This window comes from Oncorhynchus clarkii, chromosome 15 (assembly GCF_045791955.1).
Source record: "Oncorhynchus clarkii lewisi isolate Uvic-CL-2024 chromosome 15, UVic_Ocla_1.0, whole genome shotgun sequence".
Classification (NCBI taxonomy): domain Eukaryota; kingdom Metazoa; phylum Chordata; class Actinopteri; order Salmoniformes; family Salmonidae; genus Oncorhynchus; species Oncorhynchus clarkii.
This window is the reverse complement of record NC_092161.1, coordinates 21,394,469-21,411,509: the sequence shown is the minus strand read 5'-3', so window position 1 is coordinate 21,411,509 and position 17,041 is coordinate 21,394,469. Positions and strand designations below refer to the sequence as shown.

General features: G+C 39.6%; 1 protein-coding gene across 2 annotated transcripts in view; it reads left to right on the top strand.

The window, feature by feature from the left end:
- Positions 1-17,041, top strand: part of LOC139367037 (guanine nucleotide binding protein (G protein), alpha activating activity polypeptide, olfactory type) — a 75,702-nt gene that overhangs the window by 31,348 nt on the left and 27,313 nt on the right. For both annotated transcript variants that reach the window (XM_071104973.1, XM_071104974.1), the window contains exon 5: positions 3,396-3,493. In XM_071104973.1, coding sequence (XP_070961074.1) covers positions 3,396-3,493 — 98 coding nt within the window. The remainder of the gene's footprint in view (positions 1-3,395; positions 3,494-17,041) is intronic.

Sequence of the window (17,041 nt, the reverse complement as noted above, 5' to 3'; positions counted from 1 at the left end):
TGAATTCTCAAATAGCAGCCTGACCTTCGGCCCCTCTTTCTCTGCCTCCTCTTCACACAGATCATGGGGATCGTGGCCTGTTCCGAGAAAGCAGTGTATCCTTCGTCGGGCTCGTCAGAGTCGTGAAAGGAAAAAAAATATTCTCTAGTCTGTGCTGAGTAATCGCAGTCCTGATGTCTAGAAGTTATTTTCGGTCATAAGAGATGGTAGTGGCAACATTATGCACAAAATAAGTAAAAAATAAGCTGCAAATAAACAAACAAAAAACAATCGGCTGGGGGCACGTAAAACCTCTACATTCTCCAGTGCCATTTGTCCTCCCAATCTTTGCAGAGCGCATCGCAGTAAAATTTATTGTAGGCCTTCATTGACAGGCACGAGCAGTCTTTCAATCATGCAGTCACGTTCAATCATGAATTCGTGACTAGAGGTCGATCGATTATGATTTTTCAACGCCAATACCGATTTATTGGAGGACCAAAAAAAAGCTGATACCGATTAATCGGCCTATTTCTTTATTTCTTTATTTATTTGTAATAATGGCAATTACAACAATACTGAATGAACACTTCTTTTAACTTAATATAATACATCAATAAAATCAATTTAGCCTCAAATAAATAATTGAAACATGTTCAATTTGGTTTAAATAATGCAAAAACAAAGTGTTGGAGAAGAAAGTAAATGTGCAATATGTGTCATGTAAGAAAGCTAACGTTTAAGTTCCTTGCTCAGAACATGAGAACATATGAAAGCTGGTGGTTCCTTTTTACATGAGTCTTCAATATTCCCAGGTAAGAAGTTTTAGGTTGTAGTTATTATAGGAATAATAGGACTATTTCTTTCTATACCATTTGTATTTCATTAACCTTTGACTATTGGATGTTCTCATAGGCACTATAGCATTGCCAGTGTAACAGTATAGCTTCCGTCCCTCTCCTCGCTCCTACCTGGGCTCGAACCAGGAACACAACGACAACAGCCACCCTCGAAGCAGCGTTACCTATGCAGAGCAAGGGAAACAACCACTCCAAGTCTGAGTGAGTGACGTTTGAAACACTATTAGCGCGCACCCCGCTAACTAGCTAGCCATTTCACTTCGGTTACAACAGCCTAATCTCGGGAGTTGATAGGCTTGAAGTCATAAACAGCTCAATGTTTGAAGTCATAAACAGCTGCTGGCAAACGCACGAACGTGCTGTTTGAATGAATGCTTACGAGCCTGCTGGTGCCTACCATCGCTCAGTCAGACTGCGCTATCAAATATCAAATCATAGACTTAATTATAAAATAATGACACACAAAAATACTAGCCTTAGGTCATTAATATAGTCGAATCCGGAAACTATCATCTCGAAAACAAAACCTTTATTCTTTCAGTGAAATACGGAACCGTTCCGTATTTTATCTTAACGGGTGGCATCCCTAAGTCTAAATATTCCTGTTACATGCACAACCTTCAATGTTATGTCATAATTACGTAACATTCTGGCAAATTAGGCGGCCCAAACTGTTGCATATACACTGACTCTACGTGCAATGAACACGAGAAGTGACACAATTTCACCTGGTGACCTGGATTTCTTTTATCTTTAGGTTTAAAAAATATATACTTCTGTGTATTGATAACTACACATGGTTGATGATATTACTAGTTTAACTAGTGATTATGATTGATTGATTGTTTTTTTATAAGATAAGTTTAATGCTAGCTAGCAACTTACCTTGGCTTACTGCAGTCGCATAACAGGCAGTCTCCTCGTGGAGTGCAATGTAATCAGGTGGTTAGAGCGTTGGACTAGTTAACTGTAAGTTTGCAAGATTGAATCCCTGAGCTGACAAGGTAAAAATCTGTCGTTCTGCCCCTGAACGAGGCAGTTAACCCACCGTTCCTAGTCCGTCATTGAAAATAAGAATGTGTTCTTAACTGACTTGCCTAGTTAAATAAAGATTAAATAAAGGTGTAAAAAAAAAATCTATTTTTTAAATTGGCCAAATCGGTGTCCAAAAATACAGATTTCCGATTGTTATGAAAACTTGAAATCGGCCCTAATTAATAGGCCATTCCAATTAATCGGTCGACCTCTAGTCTGACATACGTTTTTTAGATCAAAGCGAGCCACGTGTGCACATTTGTTGATTTTCATTGCTAGTTAGTGAGTTATTTACCCAGTTATAACAAATTTTAGGTCAGCAATGAAAATCCTGGAAAAGTCATGGTGTTGGCATCAACTGCGTACGAGCCAGTGTGCTGTTGCCGGGGAGGGGGAGAGAGTTGATGAAACAAATGCTTCATACTCCGGTTGTAAAACCGTCTCTCAAAATTGGGTGTTGAGAAGTAATGTCACCATTTTAGCAAACTTTTGGGGTTATTGGGACAAGTGAGCTTGTTGGGACAAGGGACTTTCGAAAGTGATAAATCGGTCCTAACTTGTTCGATGGACAAGTAGATAAAAAAGTTAATGTCAAGCCCTGTTTAGCATTTGAGTTTGTTTTGAGTGTCTGTTGCCATTTGTTTGCCTGTGTTGGGGTTATTATGTGATGACCCCACCGGGGGACTAATTATTTTATACCCATCTCTCGACTCTCTAAGGAACGAGCCTCTGTTTCTCAGAACCTCCCTCTCCTCTGTTCGTCTTCCTGCCTCCAATCATCCCTCCCTTCTCCCTCCCTCCCTCTTTCCTATTGGTATACTTCTGAGGCAGAAGACAGCGAACAGTGTGTTTGTGTTGTCCAAAAAAGCGTTTTGTATTTTCTCCCTAAAAGTTCAGCATTTTATTGTCTTGTCTTTCTCGGTTTGGATATTAAAAGTTCATCTTTATACAGTATGTCTCTCTGGCTCTCTAAAAGCCACCGGTATCATGTGAGATTAGCCCTGTCCTCATATGATACAAGTTCCCTTCCCAACCTCCTCCACCACACACCTTCTGTCCTTACAAGCCATAGACTGCTCCTCCACTCACTAGCCCCTCATTGAATTGGTCACTATGGGGATGCTCTTTTTCTGCGAGCGGTATCATTTTTACCCCCCTTTTTCTTGTTTTTGTGTTCACGCTGTGAATGGATCAGACGTTTTCCACCTTAGTTTGATTTATTTCATCCCTTACGACCAATCTTTTCACTTTTCACGTGGTGCAACACGTGAATAATATATAATGGAAGACACTTGTGATCATCTAACCTGCTGCTACAGAGGGCACTTACATGAAATGTACTTAAATCTATCATGCAAATATACATGGAACTCAAAAGTGATGATAAGTTGGCTCTCTTGTCTTAAACAAAATCCCCTGTTGAAGACACTCTGACACAGGTTTCTCCCTGGGCTGTTACGTGTCTCTCCTCCTCCTAACCCTCTCTGTTTTTCACTCTTATTTTCATTGGTGGAAAAACAGGAGTTCTTCGAACATGCCAAGCAGCTCTGGGACGATGAAGGCGTGAAGGCGTGCTTTGAGCGCTCCAACGAGTACCAGCTCATCGACTGCGCACAGTAGTGAGTAAACCCCCCCATCCCTCGTGCCCTCCCTTTCTCCCATCTCATCCTTCTTTCTCCATCCATCCCTCGTTGCCTCTTTCATCCTCTATCCCAATCATTCTCCCCCCGTCCTCATCCTATCTCCCCTCTCTCTTGTCCCTGTGGACTCCCCATCTCTCCACTGACGTTGCATGCAAACTATTACCATTTTATCAACCAGGAAATGGAGAAGCGATTTCTACATAGTGCAACTTCAATTAAGCCTGTCCAGTTGTGTTACGGGTGAGAATATCCATTGTGTGTGTGTGCATGAGTGTTACTCAAGCATCCTCTTTAATGAAAGATGTAGTAACTTAATTTGAGCTAGTTTTCTTCAGCAGGAAAATAATCCTGCAGCAACAGGAAATGTGGATTATAATTGATGGATCTTTTTGTAGGAGTTGATACATATTTAGTAAGGGAAAGTTCTCAATGTTGATCCAATTAAGATCATACAGCGCTAGAAGAGTTCTGTGGTTTCCATCCAATCACAGCCCTGGTTGCTTTCTCAGCCAATGACGTGTCTCCGTTGACTCTCCTCATGTGTCCTGGACCCTCACGGCATTTTGATTTGTCCTTTTAGACCTCACATAAGCACCCAAGTCCTCGGAGGTGCTCCTTAGAGATTTAATAGAGATTGATGTTTTAGGCGTTTGTGTCTGTGTGTGTGTGTGTTTGAGCGCGTGTGTGTATACACTACCAGTCAAAAGTTTGGACACACTTACTCATTTCAGGGTTTTTCTTTATTTTACTATTTTCTACATTGTAGAATAAGACATCAAAACTATGAAATAACACATATGGAATCATGTAGTAATCATGTAGTAAACCAATCAAAATAGATTTTGAGATTCTTCAAAGTAGCCACCCTTTGCCTTGATGACAGCTTTGCACACTCTTGGCATTCTCTCAACCAGCTTCATGAGGTAGTCACCTGGAATGCATTTCAATTAACAGGTGTGCCTTAAATTAATTTGTGGGATTTCTTTCCTTCCCAATACTTTTGAGCCAATCAGTTGTGTTGTGAGAAGATGGCCCTATTTGGTAAAAGACCAAGTCCATATTATGACAAAAACAGTTCAAATAAGTAAAGAGAAACAACAGTCCATCATTACTTTGACTGACCTTCATGTCTTAATCTGGAACATTTCAAGAACTTTGAAAGTTTCTACAAGTGCAGTCACATAAACCATCAAGCGCTATGATGAAACTGGTTCTCATGAGGACCGCCACAGGAAAGGAAGACCCAGAGTTACCTCTGCTGCAGAAGATAAGTTCATTAGAGTTACCAGCCTCAGAAATTGCAGCCCAAATAAATGCTCCACAGAGTTGAAGTAGCAGACACATCACAACATCAACTGTTCAGAGGAGACTGCATGAATCAGGCCTCATGGTCGAATTGCTGCAAAGAAACCACTACAGCATTATGCAGCGATATGCCATCCCATCTGGTTTGCGCTTAGTGGGACTATAATTTGTTTTTCAACAGGACAATGCCCCAACACACACGGCCATGCTGTGTAAGGGCGATTTGACCAAGAATGAGAGCGATAAAGTGCTGCATCAGATGACCTGGCCTTCACAATCACCCAACCTCAACCCAATTGAGATGGTTTGGGATGAGTTGGACTGCAGATTGAAGGAAAAGCAGCCAACAAGTGCTCAGCATGTGTGGGAACTCCTTCAAGACTGTTGGAAAAGCATTCTATGTGAAGCTGGTTGAGAGACTGCCAAGAGTGTGCAAAGCTATCATCAAGGCAAAGGGTGGCTGCTTTCGAATAATCAAAATATAAAATATATTTTGGTTTAAATTTTTTTTGGTTGTGTTATTTCATAGTTTTGATGTCTTTACTATTATTCTACAATGTAGAAAATATTAACAATAAAGAAACCCTTTAATGAGTAGGTAGGTGCGTCCAAACATTTGACTGGTACTATATGTGTATACACTTTTTTTGTGTGCACTTCGCAGAACACGACCCCTTATTTGGTGTTTATTTGACCCTCATTAATAACCATACCATTTCCATAGGCGACGGTACAGCCCATTATGCAACATACATATTATGCAACATACATGTTGTTGTCGATGATGTGCTTGAATGAGAAGCACTCCTTTGGTTAGGAAAAGCGCTACGGACGCCACTTGGCTTACCACGGTCTAGTTTCTGTTTGTGCTCCCCTCTTTGCTGTGAAGCAGTGTATTATACCCCTGGCAAATGAAATACAAACAAGTTGTCCTCCTTCTAATCTCCAGTCATTCTGTACATGGCAGCGGGTTGTGTCGAGTGGAGTGAAATATGTGACGTCAGACCCCCTTGTTGTTCCTCTCCCAGGAAGTCACCCATTATGCTGAGGCTTACTGAAGGCAGACACACACCCATCTGAGTGTTTGCTCTGGCTGAGTGTGTGTCTGTGTGTGCGCACGCACATATCGCTCAATGCCATGACGCACAGTAGCTCCACTGTATCCATGTTCAACTGCTCACCGGCTATCTCGTTTCCATTGACACCCATTGGGCTAGGAGGAGGAAACTGCCATCTGTGAGGGCCCATAACTGATGGTTAGCGCTAAGTTAGCACAAGCTGGCATTTCAACTTCCTGTTCCTGTCCATTTAGCCGTAGCTAGCATGATAGCGTGTTTCTTCTAGTCCGCTCACTTTGTTTCGCTTTAAAGGTAGATTTAGCAATATCACATCAGTTTATTTATATTTTTTTCAGTTAGCCGCTGCTATCTCTCAACCCCAATTTAAACGTCTATCTGCCCATAATCATTTAGAAAGTCGGCAGATCCAAGTGCTTGTGTCAAAGAGGAGGCCCATATTGACATTCCACAATCCTATAAGCCAATCAATACCGACTGTACATTGTACATTTAGACTGTACATAGTGCATCTAGGGTTTTTTTGGGAGGTGGGGGAGATCCGTTTTCTGTTTCATTTAAATTGATTTCAATGTTCTGTTCTGTTGTACAGTTCGAAGCCGTTGGGCCGTGCATTGATGCATCGTTGTGTGCCTTTGAAAGCCCATAAATGTCATGGAATGGCTAGTTTGTTTCATTCCACTTTGTTTATCCATTGGAGTGTTGTCAGGAGATTGACTCAACATGTTGGGAAGTGTCTTGTTTAGTAACAATTGTGTTACGTATTTACTTTACTTCCTACTATATCAATCCCAGAAAACGGTCACTTTGTAGGCGTATCACACTGCATTGAAACTACAGTGACCTAAATGCCATTTACAAAACGACCAAACAACTGATATTACTATGTAATTTGTGAGCATACTGTACCGTAGCTTGAAGGCTAGCATCTAGACACACTGTCGTTTGTGTACCATTTGAGTTTATCCATTAGCTTGCTGTATATTTCAGTGACTGATATCATAGCAGCACAAGTACACAGAGGGTCCTCTTACTCTCTGGTAATGTTAGCTTCAGGCTAGTCGATTACTTTAGCCTAATATACAAAACTCTGAGATTTAAGCTCGTCGAAATGGACCCCGTCTGACTTCAGGTTTGAATTTGCATAAAAACAACCTAGCACAATAGTTAATGTAAGACAAAGAAATAAGAATTGGCATATGCAGAATTATTAAGACTTTTGTGCTTTATGACACATTGAATTCCTGACACTCACTGAACTTCTTAACTTTTTGTTTTATGCTTTCAACTTTTACTGTGCTCTTTTACTTTTCATTGTAGACATCTTGCATATTCACACTGTTAATTAGTGGTGGCAACTATGTACATTCTATGCATGGACTTGGTGGGGTGGCCCTGAGGGCTGTGTTTCATAACTGGACTTGCTCATGGACTATTGCTGATCTATGGATTGGTGTGAGAGAAGTCTCCATGATAATGTGAAAATGTCATGTGTGTCTGAACCTTGTTTTTCCTAAATAAAAACATAATTTCCACAACAACATGTCTACAAATTTACACATAGCAACCGTATGGTGTACTCTCAAAGCTACACAGCAACTCCCCTCGAGTATGTCACTGATGCTCAAGTAGCTATGTATTTAATAGCTACCATCGCCACAATAGCAACAGCATCGCCACCTAAAAAACTTTAGCGTTAGCACGATAAACGTTAGCGTTAGCCTAGCACGCTAAAGCTGTGAGCGCTAGCTGCATATCCTGGTTTGTGTGCTCAGTGGGCAGTAGCAAGCAGAGGACACTGATGTTGCAGGCTGATAAGGCCTTAATATAGTCCTGTGGGAGCACAATAGGAATCCTGTTCTGACTGGCCTGTTCTGTTCCTAGCTGGGGAGAGCATTGTGCATACACAAACGCTCGCTCACGCACGCTCTCGCTCGCTGTCTCTTTCTTTCTGTCCTCTCTCGCTTTCTTTCTGTCCTCTCTCACTTTCTGTCCTCTCTCGCTTTCTTTCTGTCCTCTCTCGCTGTCGCTCGCTCTCCCGGCTAGCCTAGTTAATCTAGTTTGTTTTTCCTTGCCTAAACCAGCTTGGTATAAGGCCTTTAGTTGAGTTAAGGTTTCTGTCTCAGCTGTATTTCACCCTTAATTCTGGTAATCCAGGGAGTTTGGTATGAACTTTGGGTAAACACGTATAGCCTACATTGTACAAAAGAAAAATATCAAAACACAGTCTTGAGATTTCAACTTCAGATCAAATATTTATTTTGTTGAAGTGGGTGCGATTGCTTGTTTTCTCAATGAACTCAGGAATATCAGGTTTCCTATGCAAATATTTGCCGTACAAGGCAGGGCCGGAATAGTCCCAGTAAGTCCCAGGCGTTAAAAATACGTATTTTACAGGCGTTGAAGTTGGGTTCAATTTCAGTTCTGAATTAAAGGTATTTTCCCTATTTTTTTTTTAAAAATACACATTTTACAGTACGTTGAAAAGGCATCTTAAACGGATGTTAAAATACACATTTTACAGTACGTTGAAAAGGCATCTTAAACGGATGTTAAAAAACACATTTTACAGTACGTTGAAAAGGCATCTTAAACGGATGTTAAAAATACATTTTACAGTACGTTGAAAAGGCATCTTAAACGGATGTTAAAAACACATTTTACAGTACGTTGAAAAGGCATCTTAAACGGATGTTAAAATACACATTTTACAGTACGTTGAAAAGGCATCTTAAACGGATGTTAAAAACACATTTTACAGTATGTTGAAAAGGCATCTTAAACGGATGTTAAAATACACATTTTACAGTACGTTGAAAAGGCATCTTAAACGGATGTTAAAAATACATTTTACAGTACGTTGAAAAGGCATCTTAAACAGATGTTAAAAAACACATTTTACAGTACGTTGAAAAGGCATCTTAAACGGATGTTAAAATACACATTTTACAGTACGTTGAAAAGGCATCTTAAACGGATGTTAAAAAACACATTTTACAGTACGTTGAAAAGGCATCTTAAACGGATGTTAAAAATACATTTTACAGTACGTTGAAAAGGCATCTTAAACGGATGTTAAAAATACATTTTACAGTACGTTGAAAAGGCATCTTAAACGGATGTTAAAATACACATTTTACAGTACGTTGAAAAGGCATCTTAAACAGATGTTAAATACACATTTTACAGTACGTTGAAAAGGCATCTTAAACGGATGTTAAAAATACATTTTACAGTACGTTGAAAAGGCATCTTAAACGGATGTTAAATACACATTTTACAGTACGTTGAAAAGGCATCTTAAACGGATGTTAAATACACATTTTACAGTACGTTGAAAAGGCATCTTAAACGGATGTTAAAAAACACATTTTACAGTACGTTGAAAAGGCATCTTAAACGGATGTTAAAAAACACATTTTACAGTACGTTGAAAAGGCATCTTAAACGGATGTTAAATACACATTTTACAGTACGTTGAAAAGGCATCTTAAACGGATGTTAAAAATACATTTTACAGTACGTTGAAAAGGCATCTTAAACGGATGTTAAAAAACACATTTTACAGTACGTTGAAAAGGCATCTTAAACGGATGTTAAAAAACACATTTTACAGTACGTTGAAAAGGCATCTTAAACGGATGTTAAATACACATTTTACAGTACGTTGAAAAGGCATCTTAAACGGATGTTAAAAAATACATTTTACAGTACGTTGAAAAGGCATCTTAAACGGATGTTAAAAAATACATTTTACAGTACGTTGAAAAGGCATCTTAAACGGATGTTAAAATACACATTTTACAGTACGTTGAAAAGGCATCTTAAACGGATGTTAAAATACACATTTTACAGTACGTTGAAAAGGCATCTTAAACGGATGTTAAAAAACACATTTTACAGTACGTTGAAAAGGCATCTTAAACGGATGTTAAAAATAAATTTTACAGTACGTTGAAAAGGCATCTTAAACGGATGTTAAAAATAAATTTTACAGTACGTTGAAAAGGCATCTTAAACGGATGTTAAATACACATTTTACAGTACGTTGAAAAGGCATCTTAAACGGATGTTAAAAATACATTTTACAGTACGTTGAAAAGGCATCTTAAACGGATGTTAAAAAACACATTTTACAGTACGTTGAAAAGGCATCTTAAACGGATGTTAAAAAACACATTTTACAGTACGTTGAAAAGGCATCTTAAACGGATGTTAAAAATACATTTTACAGTACGTTGAAAAGGCATCTTAAACGGATGTTAAATACACATTTTACAGTACGTTGAAAAGGCATCTTAAACGGATGTTAAATACACATTTTACAGTACGTTGAAAAGGCATCTTAAACGGATGTTAAAAAACACATTTTACAGTACGTTGAAAAGGCATCTTAAACGGATGTTAAATACACATTTTACAGTACGTTGAAAAGGCATCTTAAACGGATGTTAAATACACATTTTACAGTACGTTGAAAAGGCATCTTAAACGGATGTTAAAAATACATTTTACAGTACGTTGAAAAGGCATCTTAAACGGATGTTAAAAAACACATTTTACAGTACGTTGAAAAGGCATCTTAAACGGATGTTAAATACACATTTTACAGTACGTTGAAAAGGCATCTTAAACGGATGTTAAATACACATTTTTAAATACACATTTTACAGTACGTTGAAAAGGCATCTTAAACGGATGTTAAAAAACACATTTTACAGTACGTTGAAAAGGCATCTTAAACGGATGTTAAAAACACATTTTACAGTACGTTGAAAAGGCATCTTAAACGGATGTTAAAATACACATTTTACAGTACGTTGAAAAGGCATCTTAAACGGATGTTAAAAAACACATTTTACAGTACGTTGAAAAGGCATCTTAAATGGATGTTAAAAAACACATTTTACAGTACGTTGAAAAGGCATCTTAAACGGATGTTAAAAAACACATTTTACAGTACGTTGAAAAGGCATCTTAAACGGATGTTAAAAAACACATTTTACAGTACGTTGAAAAGGCATCTTAAACGGATGTTAAAAAACACATTTTACAGTACGTTGAAAAGGCATCTTAAACGAATGTTAAAAAACACATTTTACAGTACGTTGAAAAGGCATCTTAAACGGATGTTAAAAAATACGTATTTCCTGGACAATTTTGGTTTTAAATGAAAGTTGAAAATAAGTTGTTTATAGACATCTATGATTGGACCAAATCAAGGCCGGTCTAGACCGGACAAAATCTGAACCAAACATAAACGGACCAAAAACAAATATCAGTGGGTGTGGATATCAAGGCCGGTCCTGAGCTGCACCAAAAAAATATGTCCAAGGCATCGGCCCGTGCTTACTGAGGTGTAACCTACAGTGTTGCCTGAAATTGAATTTTAGGAATGCCCATATATCTACTGTATGTGGTAAGCCTACCGGTTGTAAAACACCAAAAAACGACTTCCAGACAAGACCAAAAAAAGACGTCGGCTCGTGCTTACTGGGGTGTAGCCTACCACGTTGGACCGCAATATCATTTTATGAATGCCCATCCATGTGGTAGGCCCACCGTTTTTAAAACTGGCCATTGAATTGACTTTATTAATCCTGATTCCTGTGACTAATCAATTTGGCTAAATAAGCTCTGAATATCATCTACCTAACGTTATCAGGAGTTTTCGCGAGCACATGCAATGTGTTTACACAGCGGGAAATGCAAGTGTATTTTCTTTTTCACTATGATCAGCTTGTCAAAAAATGTACAGATACAAACTTAAAACCACTGATCATGACAGAGGTGAAACGTCTGGACAAAAGTTGATTGTCCATTCAACTTTGACCTGTCCTGTTTTTAGGATATGTTTGTTAACATGACAGCACATTTTTAAATTTGATTGAGCGCCATTTAAGGTTAGGCTATTTGATCAGAGAAACCTGCATGATGTAAAAAGCGTAATTCATACAATGTATCTCCAGCCTGTAGGCTACAGAAAAGGTTACATACTCTTTCTACCATATCCTAGATCTGCTACATGATTTATGTTTGATTATCATTTTTGGCGGAATGTTGGCGCAGCGTCGCAGTGCTAGAGGCGTCACTACAGACCCTGGTTAGATTCCAGGCTGTATCACAACTGGCCGTGATTGGGAGTCCCATAGGGCAGGGCGCAATTGGCCCAGTGTCGCCCGGGTTAGGGTTTGGCCGGGGGTAGGCTGTCATTGTAAATAAGAACGTATTCTTAACTGACTTGCCTAGTTAAATAAAAAGATGCATCTCTCCAACAGCACCCTGGAAGGACGCACTGGGAATAGACAAGCTAAATCATTTCCCCCCCCTGTCTTTGACAAAGTGGGCACAGCTTATCAAAGGGCGGCATCAGCGCTCACCTAAAAAGCCCACATGCCACTGCTTGAGAGAAATTGTCATTGGCAGAATTTTTTTTATTTTTTTATGTGTTGTTTGAGGTGCATCTTGGTCAGTTTAGCCCAGAAAATGTGTCAATCTGCCACCATAGATGGCCACCTAATCCTGCCTAATGAGCGGGCCAGCCGTGATACAAGGGCTCCCTAGCATGTGCAATGCAGCCCAATTACTCAGTACAGTTGAATTCAATCACACTATGTCATTGTTCTACCATACTGTTCATGTGGTTCTGCCGTTGCACTGGACTTCTTCCAGATTATACAAAGAGGTGGCACTCACACAAGTATGTAGCCTACACACCGGGGGTGTGAAATGCCAGGATAGTGGGTTCGATTCCTGGGACCACCCATACGCAAGAAGTGTATGTACACATGACTGTAAGTCACTTTAGATAAAAGCATTTGCAAAATGGCAGACTGCCTGACTTGTTTTAAAGACCATTGAGTTGCAGTTGTTATGTTTAATTCTGATTGGACCATGGTGCTTGCAACAGCTGGGTGGTACTGACTCCTGCATAGGCCACATATTGGATATACAGTTAAATACATGAAAATGACCATATGTCATGATAATACTGTTCATGACAAACTGTTCCCACCCCTCTTGTTGGTGGAGAGAATTTAGCAGTTTTAAAGCATTTTTTTTTTGTTGCAATTCTATTAATTTTGCCATGTCTAATGTGTATTAATGTGAAATTTGAGTAACAAAAACAATTCTATGGATTTAATATTGGTTCAATTATTGGGTATGTGCTCAACTCATGAGCATCAGAAATTGTCCCTATTTAGCATATCAAGATCTTGTATGTGCTGAGAAAATATACTGTGTAGGCTAGGTGTCAGTGTCATTCCTCATATAGGCCTATCTGGACATTGTATGTTCTCTATCTCAGGATATCTAATGAGTCAATATCCAGCCATACCATGTATGATATCCAGACGGAATCCAAAAATGATTTGTGAATAATAAATATGGATTTTATTTTTGACAAATTATTGAGTATGTGCTGAAAACTCAGAAATTATCCTTATTTTCAGCATATCGAAAATCCTATCAAGATCCGGATATGGACCTCAGCCAAGAGAAGCATATCTGAAATCAAAATAGCTTCATATCTTGAATGTGCTGAGAAAACATATGTGATGTATACAGTCAGTTTTTGTCAACATGAAGAGAGAAAATAGGATGTCACATATCTCAGGATATGGAATGAGTCAATATCCGGCCATAGGAAATGTCCATGTGTAATATTCTGAGTAATCCCAATATCATACAGTGCCTTCAGAAAGTATTCATTCCCCTTGACTTATTTACAGCCTGAATTCAAAATGGATTAAATATATGTTTTGTTGACATCTACACACAATACTGACAGTGAAAACATGTTTTTAGACATTTTTGCAACTGTGTTTTAATATGAAATACAGAAATATTTCATTTACATAAGTATTCACATCCCTGAGTCAATACATGTTAGAATCACCAGCAGCAGCAATTTCAGCTGTGTCTTTCTGGGTAAGTCTGTAAGAGCTTTGCAAACCTGGATTGCACAGTATTTGCACAATATTATTTAAAAAATTGGTTGTTGAGCGTTGCTAGACAGCCATTTTTTAGGTCTTACCATAGCTTTTCAAGCAGATTTTGAGTGAAACTGTAACTCGCCTACTCAGGAACATTCCCTGTCTTCTTGGTAAGCAACTCCAGTGTAGATTTGGCATTGTGTTTTAGGTTATTGTCCTGCTGAAAGGTGACTTAATCTTCCAGTGTCAGGTGGAAAGCAGACTGAACAAGGATTTATTTTTTATCCTTAACTCCCCAGTCCTTAACGATTACAAGCATACACATAACATGATGCAGCCACCACTATGCTTGAAAATATGTAGAGTGGTACTCTGTAATATGTTTGGTGCAAATCCAATACAACACTTTTGCTTTGCCATGTTTTTTGCAGTATTACGTTAGTGCCTTGTTGCAAACAGGATGCATGTTTTGGAATATTTTTCTGTACAAGCATCCTTCTTTTCACTCTGTCAATTCTTTAGTATTGTGGAGTAACTACAATGTTGTTGATCCATCCTCAGTTTAATTGCTGTGATTGGAGAAAACTATGTAATTGTTTTAAAGTCACCATTGGCCTCGGGATGAAATCCTTGAGCGTTTTCCTTCCTCTCCGGCAACTGAGTTAGGAAGGACACCTGTATCTTTGTAATGACTGGGTGTATTGACACACCATCCAAAGTGTAATTAATAACTTCACCATGCTCAAAGGGATATTCAATGCCAGGTTGTTTTTTTCCCCCATCTACCAATAGGTGCCCTGCAAGGTATTGGAAAACCTCCCTGGTCTTTTTGGTTGAATCTGTGTTTGAAGTTCACTGCTTGATCTTACAGATAATTGTATGTGTGAGGTACAGAGATGAGGTAGTCGTTTAAAAATCCTGTTGAACACTTTTATTGCACACCGAGTCCATGTGACTTGTTAAGCACATTTTTTACTCCTGAACTTATTTAGGCTTGCCATATAAAAAGTAAAGTTGAATACTTATTGACTCGAGACATTGTAAGCTTTTAATTTTTAATTAATTAGTTAAACTTTTGAAAAACATCACTTTGACATTATGGGCTATTGTGTGTAGGCCAGTGACATAAAAATCTCAATTTAATCAATTAAAACATTTTAGAATGTAACAATTTCGAAAGGTACAGTACATGTATAAGACGCATCTGGATTCATAATTTGTAAGGATAGGGTGCAAATCCACAAAACTCTAAATATGCATTTGGAAATGGTCTGTATTTTCTAGAATATCAAAAACATGTAATGTAAAGATATCCCCTGATATGGATCCTTTTTTCACAAGTGAATGCTTACTGTATCAACTTATGACAGTTTAGGACTACAGACGTTACTCCGGCACGATACAAGCTACAGGTGTAAGACCTTCATTTGACCAATATTGCCACAGCAAAATAATCCTGAAGCAACAGGATTTGAACATTTTAGTTCATAATGTTGCTTGATCAGTGGTTAGGATATTAGCTGGCCAAAAATTAGGCTACATGAAAAGTGCAATACTGTTAGTGTGGGTTTTTAGTGATTTTATGTTAATCACGATGCTCATCTGCAACAAAAGTGATCAAATTAAGATCCTACACCTGTAGTTTGGTTGATTTGGTACTTTGACACATCTGTGGTGTGTGATTTGTTGTGCTTAGCAGCAGAGGAACATATCACCATAAGGACAGACTAGGGGCTCGATTCAATAAGATCAGCTTTAGCCAACATCCGCATAGCGCTGGTTTTGGAGGTGTCTGAGGAGGAACTGAGTTAGAGCTGAGAAATCCACAAGTGGCTCCCGGCATTATATCTAAAGCGGAAATTGCCATTGGCTGTACGCAGTCGCATTAACAGAAATCCCATGCAGCGTTCTTTACAAGTTTGAAAACTGGAATGTGAGATGTAATCTATACCTTGATTAGGATGATAGAAATTCTCATTGTTTTGTTGAATTAATATTACATTTGAGCATAATTATGTCTACAATATATAGCCTATACTTTCTCGTTCTGAACTTCTAACGCAAGTGGGACGGGTGTGGCTGTGACAATGATCAGGAGTAGCTGCTCTTTGATTTGTCGGCTCCAACACCACCTCCGACACAGCCACAACATCCGCTATGCGGGTGTCTGCTATCGCCGGTGAAAGCTTGATCTGATTGAATCTAGGCCTAGGTAATGCCTCCTGTTTCAAAGCAGCTATGTTAAATGAGGTCAAGTAGAGCACCTCCCTATAGCGCTAGCTAGCACAAGGTACAGAGGCACAGGCAGCAGGGTGTCTTCATCTAGAGTGTTTGTGTGTGTGTTTCTGTGTCAGTCTGTACGTGTGCGTGCACCAGGCCCCAGCCCACGAGTACAAAGAGAAGACTGGAGAGAGTGAAAAAGAGGGAGATCTTAAGGAAGGAAGAGAAGGGCAGAGCAGCAGGGCTGCATTTTAGGCCCCAGCCAGCGCCTGTGGACTTCTGTACAATGCTCCTGTCCTCCCTCATCCCCTTCTCCCCTCTTCTCCACGGGGTCTCTCCTCCCCCTTCCTCAGAGCTTATGTAAACGAGCCGTGGAGCCGGGGCAAGCTGGAGCTATTTTTAGCCACTCGGTGCTGCCGAGCACAAACTGGCTACAGGGTCACATGGCTGCATGGCCAAATCAAAGGGAGAAACCCACCAATAGGCTCTAAACAAAGGAAGGTCAGCCACAGAAGGAGAGAGAGAGAGGAGGGAGGGAGGGACTATGCCACCGAGGTGGTCTGCACACATACTAGATAGTATTCCATGGTGTTTGGGCAGATTAACAGACACAAAGACTGTATTACTTACACATATGAGGTGGTCTGCAGTGCACACACTAGCATAAACACACACACACCTACACTCAGACCGAGAGACGTGCACATACACATAGCTTGGCTTGTGCACTCACACAGTCCTGCCAAACACTCCAACCCTACTGTTCAAGGAACCTTCTTCTGTTCACGGGCAGAAGGCCTTGAGAGGATCTCATTGTGACACCGTCTCTGATTATAGCAGCACAGGCACACGCACATTTGTGATGGTCGTGAAGAGGGATCGGTAGGCCTTTTGAGGTGTGTGTGCTCAGTCTGCTCATCCTTGTGTGAAGCCTCATCAGTGATGGGGAGCCCCCAGTGCCTTCCACCCCCTCCTCTGTCACTCAG